Here is a 15432-nt window from a genome sequence, read left to right on the forward strand (position 1 = left end):
CAGAATTTCGTCACTTACCTAGCAGATGCATTGTAGATAATCTGTGATTTTAAATTGGCTGTAATAATTATGCTAGTTGGAAAACAACATAAAAGTTCTCAGCTCAGAGTGGTTCAGATTCACTGCTGGAATAAAGAAATCCCACTGTTGTTGAAGGATGTTAGTTTTACCTTTAAACACTTTCTCTGCTCTCTAGGGCTGTGTTGGTGGGAAAGTTGTTTGGCATGAGTGTTGTAGAGTTATTGTTCCATCCTGTCTTTTCTGGAACAACTCTTCCTGTGGACAACTTATTTCAAAACAGGATTTCACAGTGGAATAATTGTAATTACTTTCTTTTAAATTAAGTAGATCTACCATGAAGGTGAAACGTCAGTGTATGCTTGCAGCTCTTCCACTTTTAGGGCCAAAATCTGCTTGAGTGTTGGGAAAGAGCTGTGTTGGTGGGAAACTTATTTGGCATGAGTGTTGTAGAGTTATTGTTCCATCCTGTCTTTTCTGGAACAACTCTTCCTGTGGACAACTTATTTCAAAACAGGATTTCACAGTGGAAGAATTGTAATGACTTTCTTTTAAATTAAATAGATCTACCGTGTAGGTGAAGTGTCAGTGTATGCTTGCAGCTCTTCCACTTTTAGGGCCAAAATCTACTTGAGTGGTTTCTCACTGTTTCCTAAGCTGTTTGTACTCTTGATTCTTTCCAGGTTTTTAAAAATTAGGAAGGCTTGCTCTGATTAGATTATCTTACTCTGTAGTGTAAAATAGGTAATATTGAGTGATCTCAACACTGTAGTCTTGACATTCTTCAATGTGATGACTTTTGCCTAGCTACAAAATAATTTTTCCTTCTCTCTCTCTCACAAGAATAACATCAAGCTTTTGTCATTTGTTTTTGTTCTTCCTCTGTCTAGACAGGCTCTTTAGCTAAGTGGTGTGATTTTGTTTATCTCTAATTTCAACAGCAGAGTCACATTTCCCTCCTCCCTACCTCTTGTAAATAGGGTTTTGTTTACCACTGTCTGTTCTTTTGGTGACAAAAGCCACATACTGTCATTAGTTCACAAACGTTTAATTATGTTGCTAGAGCAGATGGAAAGCCACCCTCAGGACCTAGGGAGCAGGTCAAGAGGCTCTGAAATCCTTCCATCTTTCTTTTATTTTGCATCCTCCATATCCACTTCAACAGCTCTTTAGCACCAGGTCGAACAAGTGTGCAGGGTATTTACACGTCCACGTGTGACTCTTCCCTTACTTTATTAAATGACCTTATGGCTGGAGAACTCCCTTGTCACTTTAGTTTGATTTATCCCAGCAGGCTGTCCCTTGATGGGTGAATTCCCGAGAGGACTTCAATAGTCTCTGGAGGTGAGTGGCAGGTGGCCTGAGCTTTGCCATGCATGGCAACTCTCACCGTGGTTTCTTCTCTCTGAAGAAACTCATCAGCCCAGCTTGCTGTTCCCTACTTATCTGCCTATTCAAATATACCTTAATGGATTTAATTCAGGCTTCCAGCCTGGCAGCCCTTTGCTATCTTTTAATCTTTGCCTTCATCTGGCAACCTGTTTATGAGCTTCAATACACCACAGGATGCAGTGTGGGCATTATGGGATTTTCCATTGAAAGGTCTGAGCATTAAAATGTTTATAATATAAACAAACAAGTAGCAAAATTTGGACAGATACACGGACTTAAATGTCATAATTTAGATCAGCAAGCAGCAAGACTTGATTTTAATTGACAATTTATCCTTATTTTTTCCCTATTCTTTTTAATTGTTTTTGGCATGCTGCTTCTCATTCATAGGTAACATGTTGACTTTCAAGGTAGAAATTGCCTTGCATTAAAGTAGGAATGTATTTTTGTTAATCAATACAACAGATTATTATACAATGTATTTAACCAAATATATCTGGTGATATATGATAGAAATTTGCTTTTTTTTTACATTTTATGTCAGATAGGAAATTATGAATATAGCATTGGTATTGATGCTTGAGCATGATTCATTTTTCTTGTCATCTTCATCAAGTTATACTTGGATGAAAACTGGAATTTTATTAAAACACACAGGAAACTGCAATCTGAAATAGCAATGCTGAAAAGTATGGGAAGAAAAAGGAGGCTTATTGCAACATACTTTGCACAAGCTTGATTTATGAAGTAGTGAATCCAAGAGCTTCCTCATCACTCACCTCTGGGCAGGGTGAGGTTTTAAACCTTGGTTTCTTTGGAGTAGTTGCAGGTGTGGAGAATCCCTCGCTGAAATATATAGGATTGTTAGGTTTATTAGCTTGTGACAATGCAACCACTGTTGGTGTGACACACCTTGGTACAAAACTAGGGCAGGGTGGCCTGCAACGTGGGTGACTTCATTGTTTCCTGAATGTACAAATTATCTAAATGCTTATCTGTGCATTAACCCCATGTGTATGGGACCTGAAGGCACTTCATGCATGGGTGGCACAGCACTAACTATAATTAGGGCAGCTCCCTGAGAGAGAGAGGGAGAGGGAGAAACCATCTGGCACAGTCTGGTTTGTCCCACTGAAGAGGAGAGCACCTGGCCACATGAGCCATTGGATTTATCAGGCACCAGGTGTGCTTGTTACCAGTATGAAATACCAAACCACTGAGCTTGTAAAGCTTTCCCATTCCCAGGTACAGCACACATCAGTTTTCCTGAACGACTCCAGTGTCCTCAAGAGCCTCTGTGCTCCTCAGGTGTCTTCACTGTACACAGTGACTCCTGTTGCAACAGTACTGAGATGAGCCCTGGACAGATTTTAGCATCCTTGCCTGAGGTTCTGCTTTCCCTGGAGCACAGAGATGAGCGGTTGTTTGTGCAGGAGACATAAAATGCTCAAGGAGATCATGCAGTCTAAACATTGGTGAGTCAATTCAGCTGGGTTTGCTGCAGCCTTGGATTGAGAGTAAATTTTTGTGAAGCAAGCTCTGAAATCCTGGTTTCAATCCAAATAGGTCAGAAGAGGAACACTAGTTTTTCCCTTTTTATTTTTTTTTCTTTCCAAATACCACTCAGTTTGACAGCTTTGAAGAAACTACTCACAGTTGATCTGCTGTATCCACGCTCTATCTGCAGAGAGTCCAGTGAGATTCCCAGCTTTTAGACATAAGAACCCTGTTCCAAGGCATCGGCAACAACACTTCCTGATTTACTGGCTTGATTTCCCTTAAAATGTCAGCATCAAACATGCTGCTTGATAATTTATAAATTTTTAGATGAAATAGTTTTTTAAAGTACTTCCATAACGAACAGGCTTTTTTTTTTTTTTCTTTTTTTTTTCTGTTGGGCAAGAATTCCCCCTTCCCACGTGTGGATTTACAGATGAAAAGAATTCAGTGTCCAAACTGTGAGGATTTCAAAGAGCTGGCAAGGTCTGAGTTCAATTTCCACAGCAGCAGCAGCGCCTTGGCTCCTTTGCAGACAGAGCAGGCGAGCACGGGGGGCCACTAATGACAGCAGGATGATCCTGGTGAGCCCAAGCAGGGGGTCAGGTGCCAGGGATGCAAGGGGCAAGTGGCTGGGGTGACTTGGTGTCAGGATGCAAAGTGGCTTAGGCAGGAAGATGTGAAGAGCTGTGGCCATGGCAAACAGCCACGACGAAGGGCAGTGAGGCCTTTTCCAGCAAGGAAGCTCCTGAATCCAGGGGAGCATGGCTTTAGTAGAGTATGACTGGAAGTTGTGAGGAGCAGCAGCATCCAGGCAGTTCCAAGTGCATGGCTGCTGCCTGAGGCACACCACAGGCACGTGGATCCTCGCTGTGTTCTTTCTGCACCTCCACTTTAGGGAAGCAGAGTGGCCTAAATCTGCTTCCCTAAATCTGCTTCCTTAGTGTGTGATTTCCTGTTGGACATTTTATCACCATACTTTCTGATTTTCCCAATCTTTTCCATCCCTGTCCACTCTTTCCTTCCTCTTTGTGTAGTATTTTATTTCTTCCCCCATTCATCCTTTCTCATATTTCCTTTCCTGTGATTCTTTTATTCTCTCTAAATCACTTTCTTTTCTTTCTGCTTCATCTTTCTCCTTTCAAATGTATACAAAGGATATAAAGGTATTTCCTCACACCTCTTCCAGCTGGACTTGTCATGTTTGACATTGCCTCATGAGTGGGAGTGTGGCCTAATCTGTGTAAAAAGGGAAAGTAATGTAGTCACTGCAAGCTGAGCACCTTAGACACACAGGTGATCTATGGATCAATGGAGAACTTTCTTCCCTGGAACAGATGGTTTGTTTTACAAAGATACTTTAAGCACAGTAATCATTAGAGTCTATTGCTGATTAGAGTTTTGTTGGTAGAAGCTGTGGTGCTTTGAAAATCAGCTTATTTATTTTGGTGTCTAAATACAGACTTGAAAATTTTGGCCAAAGCAATTTGCTCAAGGTCATCATCCTGACTCAGGGACAGAACTGGGAAAAGAGCCCAGATGTTTTCAGCTCTCCTTTCCTACTGATGTTATGTACAGTTTCAGTAAAGCAGATGTTTCTATTTAGATTCACTGAAGTAGATATTTATATATTCAGGTTATATACCAGGTGATGGGGTGAGTGGTCAGAATTAATCTGGGAGAAGTTAAGAGCAGGTCCTGTAAAGTGGCATGGTTTCTGGAATGAGATGACCTCCAGGATAGAAGAAAGGATCAGTGTTACATGGGAACACCTAGGCAAACTATTCTTGCCTTCACAAAATGGTGCACCTTTTCTTTTACACCCTGTCTGGGTCAGTTCCTGGGGCTGGACAGGCACAGCTCAGAGAGCAGGTGCTGCATGCAGAGCCCTGGCATGAACAGACCTGAGGTTTAAGGCCCCAAATTGCCAACTGCCCTGGGCAACACTGAGCCAGGATGCTTGTGATTCCTTTGGAACCATATCTCCTGTGAAGATTAGAAGAGTTTCATACATCAGTGTAAGAACTTGAACTTATTATTCAAATTATCATAGTAAGAGCATTTCTTAGTGGACATGAAATTGTCTTAAGGGACAAGTTCCCATCCACTCAGGAAATCAGACAACTGTGTTCTATTATTGCTGTGGTTTCTGGATCACTTTCAAGGCAACTCAAGCCACAGTATATTTTCATGTCCTGTTATGAATCACAGCATCTTCTCCTTTAGGACAGCAAGTGTTCAACAGTTTACCAGCCTGGGAACACAGAGAAGGCCAGAGGTAAGCTTTCCTACCACAAGGGACTGAAAACAAATCAAACAGTGAAGATTTTAAAGAGTTTTAAGAGCCAATTTTCCAAGTCTCCTTCACGTAATGATTTTCAGATTCCTCCCATTGGATTTGCAGAAATGGAACTTCCTTGAGAACATTGTTTTCCTGTAGTCTGCCTTAGAAGTTCTCCAACAGATCTGGTCAAAATGATCAAGAATTTCAAATTAACTCAGGTCACCTATGTCTCTGCTCAAATTGCAGTAATTTTTTCTAGTTTTGCTGTCACAGGATAAAATATTCCTTGCTTGATTTTAGAATCAAAGCAGAGAAAATGGACTAAGCACCCAAATTTTGCTCAATGAGAAATAGACTCTAAATTCCTTCTTGTACCTTTGAAAAATCTTCTCCACGTGTATGATTTATCAAAAGATGCTGAATTCTGCACTGACAGCTGCTAAAGCTAAGAGCCATGCTGCATAGATAAAATAAATTTTAGTCACCACATCTTTAGTTATTCAGCCTGGAAAGCTGACAGATGCCAGCTTCAAATGCATGGCATTTCCTGCAGAATCACATGTCAAAGCCAAAATTAAGGTTCAGAAATGCATTTGGTTGCTATGTGGAAATGTTGGCCATTCCTGGATTAATGGTTTTGAATAAGCAAATGGTAAGGTAAGAAGAGGAAATAAAGAAAAAACCAAAACAACTGAAGCTTGTGTTTCACGCTTTAAGTGACCTGACCAAGTGTGGCTGAATTCCCTTTTAAAATCAAATGACCATGATGCATCTCCCATGGTGCTGCAGTATGAATGCTAAAAGGATTAAAACTGGTCAGGTCACAGAGCTTTATTTTTTGCTCTTTTAAGGGCCATGTTATATCCAAGGCCTTATATTCCTTCTTTACATAGATATGAGTGCATGGCAGGAAATTACATAATTTCCTGTGCCATGAAGTAAAATACCCTTTTCTGTTCTGTTTGGAGTCAAAACACAAAAAACCAGTCATTTTTAAAGTTCTTTTATTCTGAATTCTTTTAAATTAAATAGTAATAACATTCAAAAATGTTAGAAATAAATACCATGACAATATAAATATTTAAGTGAAAACAGCTTTGTATTAACTGCTTGAGTAGGAGCAGTCTATCCACACGCCCTCCTTTCTGAACATTGTAGCATTTTTTGAAAACAAAAGAAAATTAGGGGGCTGTTTTGGTATTTGTTACTGTGCAATTCTCAATGGTGTGACAGACTACTCCATCTAGACAGAAGGGGAATGGAATGAAGAGGATAAATAATAAATCACCACTAACAGTAACCAGCTGACTAGATTTTAAAAGTGAGTTAATGATTTGAAATTTTATTAACAGATCTAAAATCTTTTAAAATGCATTTCAAATAATCTACAGGCCTTTAAGACCATTCTCTGAACAGGCATCAGCACTCCGAAGAAAAAGAAAAGCTTCCTGCAAAAATTCAGTGCCATGCTTACAGCCTCTTCCTGTTTAAAAACAATGAACATCAAGCACCAGGATGAAGGAGTATAGTCTGATCCAGATCATCATTTCCAAGATTGTTTTGTACCTCTTGGAACTCCCAGCTTCCAGGTGTGTTCTCCCTGTATGAGTCCAGCTCACCCAGAGCTCAGACAGGCAGGCCTGGTGTTGTTGCTGGGCCCATCCAGAATTCCACCTCCCCACCCTTTTGATCACAACCCCAGTGTGCTGTAAACATCAAGGACAAAAGCAACGTGCAACTAATTATTTTTGAAATTGAATACATCTAAGTTCCATGGTGTAAAACCCACTGACATGCAATAGCCCCAGAGTCACTTCAGCAGCAGATGTTACAGTTGGAAAACAACCATGAGAGTAGTTTACCTCATTTTTCTGTTGTTGCAGGTATCTTTTTGCCAATTAGTAAATTTGCTAAGGCACTGCCCAAGCTAATTTTGAATAGCTCGGTGAGGACTAGCAGAAGCCTTTGGGCAGCTGCTCCTCACTCTATCTGATGTACCAGATTAGAGAAGTCTAAACTGTCAATTCTGTCTTGTCATGTGTGTGTGTGTTAGCACTTAATTTTGCCTTCTACAATCTTTCATTGGGTTTTGTTATTTTCTGTGCAAGTAACAGGCCTTTTTAGAGTTTTCTTGCACTCCACTAACAAATTCCTGTTTTGCACAACAGTTCATCATTTTTAGCAGAAGTTGCTTTTTAGGTCTCACTCATCTTTGCCTTTCATCTTTATTTTTGGCCTGCAGAAAAAATGTATTTTCCAGAAAAGTTAGTAATGCAAATTATTCAACTTGCATTAACACATACTTCATAATCTTTCTGCCTTTACAACTTCTTCTGGCAATAGAAATGAATTACAGCTGCTAGAATACAGTGTCATTCTTTCTCTATCTGAGTTGGGGAAAAGTGATTCATTTTCTCTCTTTCTTAGCAAAAGAGGACAGTCTGTTCAGTGAAGCAAAACTTATTAGAGCTAAAATTAACTGGAGGAAATACAATCCATAATTAAGCCAGGTTACTTAGTGCCACAGATGCATAAAAAGTATTCCAACTGTATTAGCATGACAGGAAAACGGGGACATCACTCAGTTTTTGGAATGTCAATTGCCACACAAACTTGGCACAGAATCAGTAAGGGTTATGGGACATTGAATCTGCACAATAAGGCAGAAGAAATGTACTTTTAAAGAAAAAGTTTGCTAAACTTCTACACTAAAATAAAGTTGCAAGGGAAAAGCAGCATTTTAACAAGGGTGATAAATGGGCTCTGATTAGAAATTAAGTGGTGCTCCTACAGAATTCAACTATTTCTCAGTAATTAGGACATTCCTTAATGAAGTGGACTGTGGTGTAAAACAAGCAATTCGGGGCTGTATGCTTATTTATCTGATTCAACTGCATGAGCTAAATGTCAGTGTTTTTGCCAGCAGCCTATGCTGCAGCCATCAGAGCAGTGACAAGTCCTGTTTCCCCAGCTAACAAACAAGGAACAGGCTGGGGCAGTGGGGAGGAGACTGCTGAAGGCATAGAAAATGCTGTATTTAAACAGTTGTGTTTGCTTTTCTGTTTAAAAAAAAAAAAAAAAATCTTGAAGATCTCCTTTCTGCCAGAACACTGGCACTTTGCAAACGCTGCCAACACAAACCCCTGCGAGCGAGCCAGCTGACATCAGCTGACCAAGGACATGGGGGGACTTTGGACATTTTATCCATTCCTCCTCAGACAGACAGCGTTTTGTCCTGGCCATCTGACCAAAACAAGCTCATGAGTAAAAGCAGAAGCTGCCTGTGGAAGATGTGCTTATGTCAGTGCAATCAGAGATACACAGCGCCAGGAGGGAAGGACCCAATAGGATGTGATCTTTCAGATATTCCCATTGGATATTTCAGTCTGGCCTGTGCTGGTGATGAGGAAAAACAGTCTCATGTCCTTGCCTAGATTAAATGAGCAGGACAATTTCTGTATAGCTCAAGCAGGTGATAGTTTGGACCATAAAAGTTGCTACTGTAACTGGCTCCTCAGCAGGAGAGTAAACACTAAGGACTGAGGGTGAGGTTGCAGCATCTTTGGAATGAGATCTGTGCACACAGAGCAACCACAATTCGTCTCAGACATGGGACATGAAGTTCTACTTCCCAGAGTCAAGTTAGCCAGAGCTCACAACACTGATCCAAAGTCCCTCTTATGACTTTGCACCCACTGGAAAGAGGAAGGGAATGCAAGAGAGGCAGGTAAGTCAGGTGATACCTGACTGAGCACAAAGCCTTTTGGCACAGAAATAACAAGGCCAAATTTTTGCAAAAAATCAGAAAGATCAACACAACTGCATTGGGTAGCTCTGCTGTTTTCAGTCTAGCCCTGGGAGACACCCAGATATCTTGTGTTATCAGGCTTTAGCTTCTGGAAACTTTTCCATGTCAGATACTCAGATACTAGCAGAGCAAGCTGAGGCCATAGGGAGCAAACTCCAGAGAGCTGTACTGGCCCACAGAAATTCTGGCCCTTTCACATCACTCAAGCTAGAGCCTTTTTAATATGGGCCCAGCTGTGACACAAAAGGGTTATGTCCATGGCAATTGAAATCTTCAAAAGTTTAATATTCAGACCCTCAATACTGCAAATACATTTCAAACATTCTTGTTTCCCAGGATAATAGCTACATAATTAGGGGAAGCCTTTCACACTTTCTCTTTGATCCCACTGGATTTATTTACCAAAAGTCATTGCACAGATGTGCCCAGCAAATGTCTTACAGAAGTGCTTGTAACAAAATTAAAAGCTTAAATATAGAGATCCTCTCTCCACTAAGTACTGGCTTTTATTAAAACTGGGAGTTGCTCATACTTCACCCCTTGCAGCCTCTTTGAATCCTCTGTTTGACATTTCAAAAGTGCCATGCAGGTTCTAATACACATTACACAGAAAGAGCTATTATAAAATTCCTGACTTTTTCTTGTTTGCACGACAAAGGGGGAATGGCAAATCCTCCAATTGGACCAGATAATCACTGTCCTGTGAAAAGCCTCCAATATACATCCTCTGTTTTCTTCTTAGCTGCACTTCAAGTGTGTTTGGTCAATAATTTTATTTTGGGTGTGAAGCCCATAAATCACCTTCCAATACACATTGGACAGTAGAGAGTCCTGGTGGATTTGGCATCAGCCACAGGAGAAATCACATCTGGACACAGGAAAGCTGTGTGCTGCTGGAGCAATCAGACATTTTCATTTCATGTTGTCATGGTCTTTTGATGAACACTCACTGCAGAGTAGGACCACTCTCTGGGGCAAAGACTAATTGTATGGATAAATAATTATGGGATTGTGTCCTCTGACATAAGAGAGAGACCATTACAAATCCATGGATTGCAGTTTTATCCAGGTGACCATGTAAACCTAACAAACTCCCTGCTGGAACTGAGCTGGCCAACATTTTGAGAGCCCATGTGCAGAAAGCTTTGTCAGCCATGTGAACATTGCTCAGGTGGTTCCAAGCCTCTGACACAGCCCATTGTGTGAGCAGCTCTTTTACCCCAGCCTCTGGGAATCAGTGATGTGCCATTTGACTGGAGAGAGAGTCCTGAGGGAAGAGCTGGGTGTATGGAGCTTTCCTAAAGGGATGAGGGGATGAAATCACAAAGATTTCAGGAAAAAAAACCTTCCCTTTGATTCACAAGTGCAGGAGTATTTGACATGAGCTGAACTTGAAGCCGACAAATGAAGTGGATATTTTTCACTGCTGTTTGCGTCTTGGGAATGGATGTATTTTGAAGTAATATACAAATGCATGTCTAAAATTCATCTCAAAGTGCAGGATTAAAGAATGCACTGCCTTGGGCCATGCACAGGCTGTTACTTTGTTCCATTTTCATCTTAAAACTCAATTTAGCTAAATAAGGTGCCCTTTTAACATCTAACAGGGGCTTTATCATGCTTAAGAAGACAAGTTTCTTAAAAGGTTGTAAAGACAAAGTGAGCAGTAACAGAAATGTTGAGTGGGGCTCTTTCAGACGGCTTTATTGCCTTCCCCTGGGTACAAAACAGGCTGCCTCCCTCAGCTGACACTTGTTTTAATGAGGGATGAGCCACAAAGGGGTGATTTTGTACAAGTTCATTACATTGCATCCTCCAGCCAGACTGTCCTCAGGGCACAACATTCAGCCTGGGCATTGGGTGAAACTGGACCAATTTAAAATCATTTACAGAGGCACATAAAATCCAAAAGGGCCTTTGATGCTGAAGACATTTATAGGTAGGCTCAGGTATGTGGCTGCTGGAGAGAATGAGAATCTGCCCCCGGTGCCATGATCCTTCATGCTTTTATCAATCACATTTTATTTCTTCAATTCAATTCTCCTGGGATTAGTGCCAAAAATAGGTTTCCACACCTTATGCCAGCAAAGGCTGGGGAAGAAAAGGGTGTAAGTTTCCAGTTTAAATGTTACAAGATAAACATCCAGCCTCCTCACCCCAGCCTTCAGATCAGCTTCACTCTCCAGAGCCAGTGCTCTATTGTGGCTGTTAACAGCATTCAAAATACAGATATTCTTCATCCATGCTGGGAATAGTGCAGTGGTTTCTCATGTTCACTGAGAAATGATTTGCCTTTACATAAAGCCCTCTTCTTCTAAGCATGAGTATTATGAAACCCACAGGAATCCATAAAGAGTGATGGGGCGTTTTTCTAAAATGTCACACCCGTACATCTTCCACCTTCTGTGATTCAGAAGCAGCATAAAAGCCCATCAATCATTCAACTGCTGTGACTCACTGCCCTGATTCATACACTTGATACAAATATTCAGAGATCAAAGTGGAACCTAACCCCCCCACCCCGAAGATTAAAATGATTTTTCAATGCTTGCCATAAAAATGGACTTCCAGCTAAAGGTAAAGCTTCTCCTGATTGTTATTGGCAAGTTCTCTGCAGCAAAGATTGATGCTGCCTTTAGGAATCATATGGTGTAGTACATAAAGCAATGTATTCTGCAGTTGTGCTTCCTCCCTAGCAAGGCTGAGCAGGGGACACCGATTGCTCAGGGGGCTTCTGGGCAAATATTTACAGGGGATTAAAAAAGAAAAAAGGAAATTTCTTCCCCGTGATGGAATCTAGGAGCCCCCTAAACCTTCTTGTATTAACTTTGCAGTGGATGAAGGTGTTAAACTGGCATGTGTCTACCAACAGGGGAGTGATCCTTTTAAGTCCTCTGCTTCGTCCCCACTTGTGAAATTTGTTGTGCCAGTGGGACGAGGCTGGCTATAAAACCCCAGCACCGGGGACCTCCATCCAGCTCGGGCAGCCTGCCAGCACATCTCTACATCTCTGCCGAGAGCAACCCCAGGGAGATCCCCCCCTTCATCTCTGCCGGGCAGGGAGCTGCTTTGCTGACGGAGGAGGATGGACCTGAGGCATGCCTGGATGCTCTGCTTGCTCTGCCTCATCCTCACGGTCCAGGCATTCACCCAGGAACGCTTCAAGGAGGTGGTGCTGAAGCAGCTGGGGCTGTCCGAGGTCCCTAAACTTCATTCGAGAGACTTGGTGGACCTGGTTATCCCAGACCACGTCAAGAACAAGTACATGTCCATGCTGAAGCGCCAGAGGGTGAAGCGCCGAGCTCTGCCGAGCCTGGCTGGCATCCTCAGGGGGATCCCGGGACACACAGGTAACGTTTCTGCTGCTGGCAGCATCCCAAGCATCCTGCTGCCGCCAGCGAATCTGCCAGGGCTCTCCCGGCTGGCCGCAGCATGGGGAGAGGCAAACCCCCGAGGGGAAAGGGGAATGAGGGTCGGGTTTGGCTCCAGAGCTCAGCTGGGCAGAGGAGGTGCATGCAACAGCATCGGAAAGATTAACAGGCACCCTTTGCACCTGGAGAGGGAGTCCCGCAGTCCTTCCAAAGGACAGGATGCTGCTGGAGCTTGATGGGAGCCTTGGTAGCCTGGGAACAGTCTGGGCAGGTGGAGGGGGAAAAAAAGTGCAGGCCGTGCAGGTTTTGGGTGAAATCTACAGCAAGTCCTCTAATAGGAATCACACCTCTTGGAGAATGTTTCACTCTCACTCATTTCTTTTTTGTTTAGGTTATTTTTTTACAGAAAAAATTACCAAGGAGGAAAATAGCCATACAGATACAGTAGTGGCTGTACAAGGGCACTTAGAGCTTATTGTGCTTTCAAAGGGCATACACAGCACCCTGGGCAGCAAACGAAAATACTTTTTCATTCCAAGTGGTGCAGTTTCCTGCTTTCATGCCCAGCACTGGCACCGAGGTGCACAATTTTTGAGGTCTGCTCAATTTGGTGTCATGTTATGCCAGAGATTTAGTTCTTCCAGGCTGCAGAGGCTCAGACATAGGAGAATAATTAGGGCATTTGCAAGACATTGATTCGAATATGCATTAGAAAAGGTGTGTTTAGTGGCTGTCTCTGAGACTGGGAGCATGGAAGGAGTGTGTTGTGATGATAATTGTGCATGAAATGTGGCAGCTTTTCTCAGCAGGGTGGCAGTGACAGTCCATCCTTTTTGTCCCCAACTGCACAGGTATGACAGGGGAAGTCCTCTACTCCGACACAACCACACGCCAGAAGCTGATGTTTGACATGGAAGGCAGAATACCTAAAAACAGCGAGGTCACAATGGCCGAGCTGAAACTCTTCAAAAAGCCTCTGGACAGAACAAACCTGCCTGCCAGGCAGTCTCACAGGCCCGTCTCCAACGCCAGGGTCAGCGTGTACTGGGTGCAGCAGCAGCACGATGGTACCAACAGCACCTCCCTGATAGATTCCAGGTAAGAAAGGAGCCTCTGCTGGAGTTACAGAGTTTAGGTCCTCTGGGATGCATTTGGGTGTCATGGGTTGTGCCTCAGCTCAGTCTGATGGAGTTTGCATCTCTACAACCGTGTTATATGGCCTCTAAACCCAGAATGAGCTTTTAAGAGCAGATATTATGCTGAGATGGCAATATATGACGATTCTTTGAAATAATCTATGAAATTATGTTGTGTACTGCTACATCTTCCTCTCCAAAATCCTCCACCTGGTTCAGTTGTGTGCCACTAATTCAAGCGGGGTACTGGCTGCTGGTATTCTTTCCCCTGGCCATTTTATTAGCTGGTTTAAACAAGTAAATTATGCAAAAATCATCTGATTCTGTAATGGTGAGCTCTGTGGAAGTTTTGCAACCCTTGAAGGCAGAACTAGACTGGACTGTAAACTTATGGCCTTAGTGCAGCTCAGACAGCAGCAGGTGGGAACCTGATGCTTACCAGGCTGTCGTCACCAATACTGAGGCTGCACACGATCCTGCACCACCTAATTTTTTGTATGAGCATGTAAAGAGGGTTTTTTCTGGCCCTTCAGTGTCTGTTAGATCTGCATTTTTCTTTTTGAGGTGGCAATTAACTGCTGTGGGTTCTTGCCCAGAGCAAAAATGATCGTGTAATCAAGGCATGTGACAATCTACAGGAAATAAATTATTCTGCTGCAATAACAGCGCTGCGAGCCCGGGATTTTTCTGATGGGCTTTTCTAATGCCAAGCCCTTGTCATGCAGGCTGGTTCCTATTCGTGAGTCGGGCTGGAAGAGCTTTGATGTGACCCAGGCCGTGCATTACTGGCTGCGAAACAAGAGGCGGGAGCCGATGTTCCTGGAGGTGTGGATCGAAGGGGAAAGGCTGGGCAGCTACGCCTCGGAAATGGCCAGAGCCGTGCGCTTCACCTCGCAGGACCCCAAGGACAAAGCCCTGGGCAAGCCTGAGCTGGTGCTTTACACCCTCAACTTGGACGACTACGGGTACGTATGAAACCTAAAGCTGTGCTGCCTCTGGTGTAATTTTGTGCCTGAATTATTGGGGGACAGAGGACAAACCCGGGATAGGCAGCTCTTACCCTCACCAGCGTTCACCAGCTGTGAATGGAGTAGTTAGAAAGCTGCTGCTGAATCTCGCCTCTCCCCTTCCCACATCTGTTGTCTGAATACTCGAACAAACCCTGAGCACGGCCCAGCTTTCATGTCTCAGAGCCCACCTACGCTATTAGCCTCAGGGACGATTTCTCCCACTCCCCATTTTCCAGTTGCAGCACCCATTCCTGTTTCTCCCTTGGTGTCCAGGAGCCCTGGGGACTGCAGGGAGGAGGCGGCGCTGGGGAAATCCACCTGCTGCCGGCAGAAGCACTACATCAGCTTCCGCGAGCTGCCGTGGGCTCAGCACTGGATCCTGGAGCCGGCGGGTTTCCAGGCGTTCCGCTGCTCCGGGAGCTGCCTGCAGCCGCCCCGCGCCCTGCGCCGCCCCGGCTCCGGCCAGCGCTCCTGCGCCGTGGCCGGCAGCTCGGCGCTGCCCATCATCTACCTGGTCAAGAGGGGCAACCACACGGAGATTGAGGCGGCCGAGTTCCCCAACATGATCGTGGAGAGGTGCAGCTGCGTCGCGGACGGCGTGGCGCTGGTGTGACGAGGGGGTGGCCCTTCCCCTGCAGCCCTGCCAAGCGCCACCCCGGCCCCCAGCCCCGGGGACAGCGGTGAAGGTCCGGGGGGTTCCTGCCTGCACTGGGGCCCTGCTGCCCTGCAGAGAGAGCACTTGGAGGCACTGGCCGTGTAGATGGGCTCAGAGGAGCGTGCATTTCACATGTGGGAGGGGTACCTTAGGAGCCTAGTGCTTCTCGGGGCCTCCTTGGTGCCAGCTAAATTTTGCTAAATTTATTTCAGCCCCCACCCTGGAGTAATGCAAACAGCTCCAGGTAAAAGAAGAGTGCCC

The 15432-nt window shown here is 44.0% G+C and overlaps 1 protein-coding gene across 1 annotated transcript; it reads left to right on the forward strand.

Annotated features, from left to right (window-relative positions):
* The first annotated feature begins 12105 nt into the window (after positions 1-12105).
* On the forward strand, positions 12106-15368 carry LOC121357085 (left-right determination factor 2-like). The gene is made up of 4 exons (XM_041474064.1): positions 12106-12349; positions 13231-13468; positions 14232-14471; positions 14790-15368. The coding sequence occupies exons 1-4, from the start codon at positions 12106-12108 to the stop codon at positions 15127-15129; spliced, it is 1062 nt and encodes a 353-aa protein (XP_041329998.1). The 3' UTR covers positions 15130-15368.
* Positions 15369-15432: the final 64 nt, after the last annotated feature.

The sequence above is a fragment of the Pyrgilauda ruficollis genome, unplaced genomic scaffold, assembly GCF_017590135.1.
Source record: "Pyrgilauda ruficollis isolate IOZ18807 unplaced genomic scaffold, ASM1759013v1 scaffold31, whole genome shotgun sequence".
Lineage (NCBI taxonomy): Eukaryota > Metazoa > Chordata > Aves > Passeriformes > Passeridae > Pyrgilauda > Pyrgilauda ruficollis.

Bases quoted from the DNA above. Each gene is read 5' to 3' on its own strand.
- LOC121357085 (XM_041474064.1), top strand. From the start codon at position 12,106: ATGCTCTGCTTGCTCTGCCTCATCCTCACGGTCCAGGCATTCACCCAG. The intron at 12,350-13,230 runs GTAACGTTTCTG...CAGGTATGACAG, and splicing joins GGGGATCCCGGGACACACAG to GGGAAGTCCTCTACTCCGAC. The intron at 14,472-14,789 runs GTACGTATGAAA...CTTGGTGTCCAG, and splicing joins CTCAACTTGGACGACTACGG to GAGCCCTGGGGACTGCAGGG.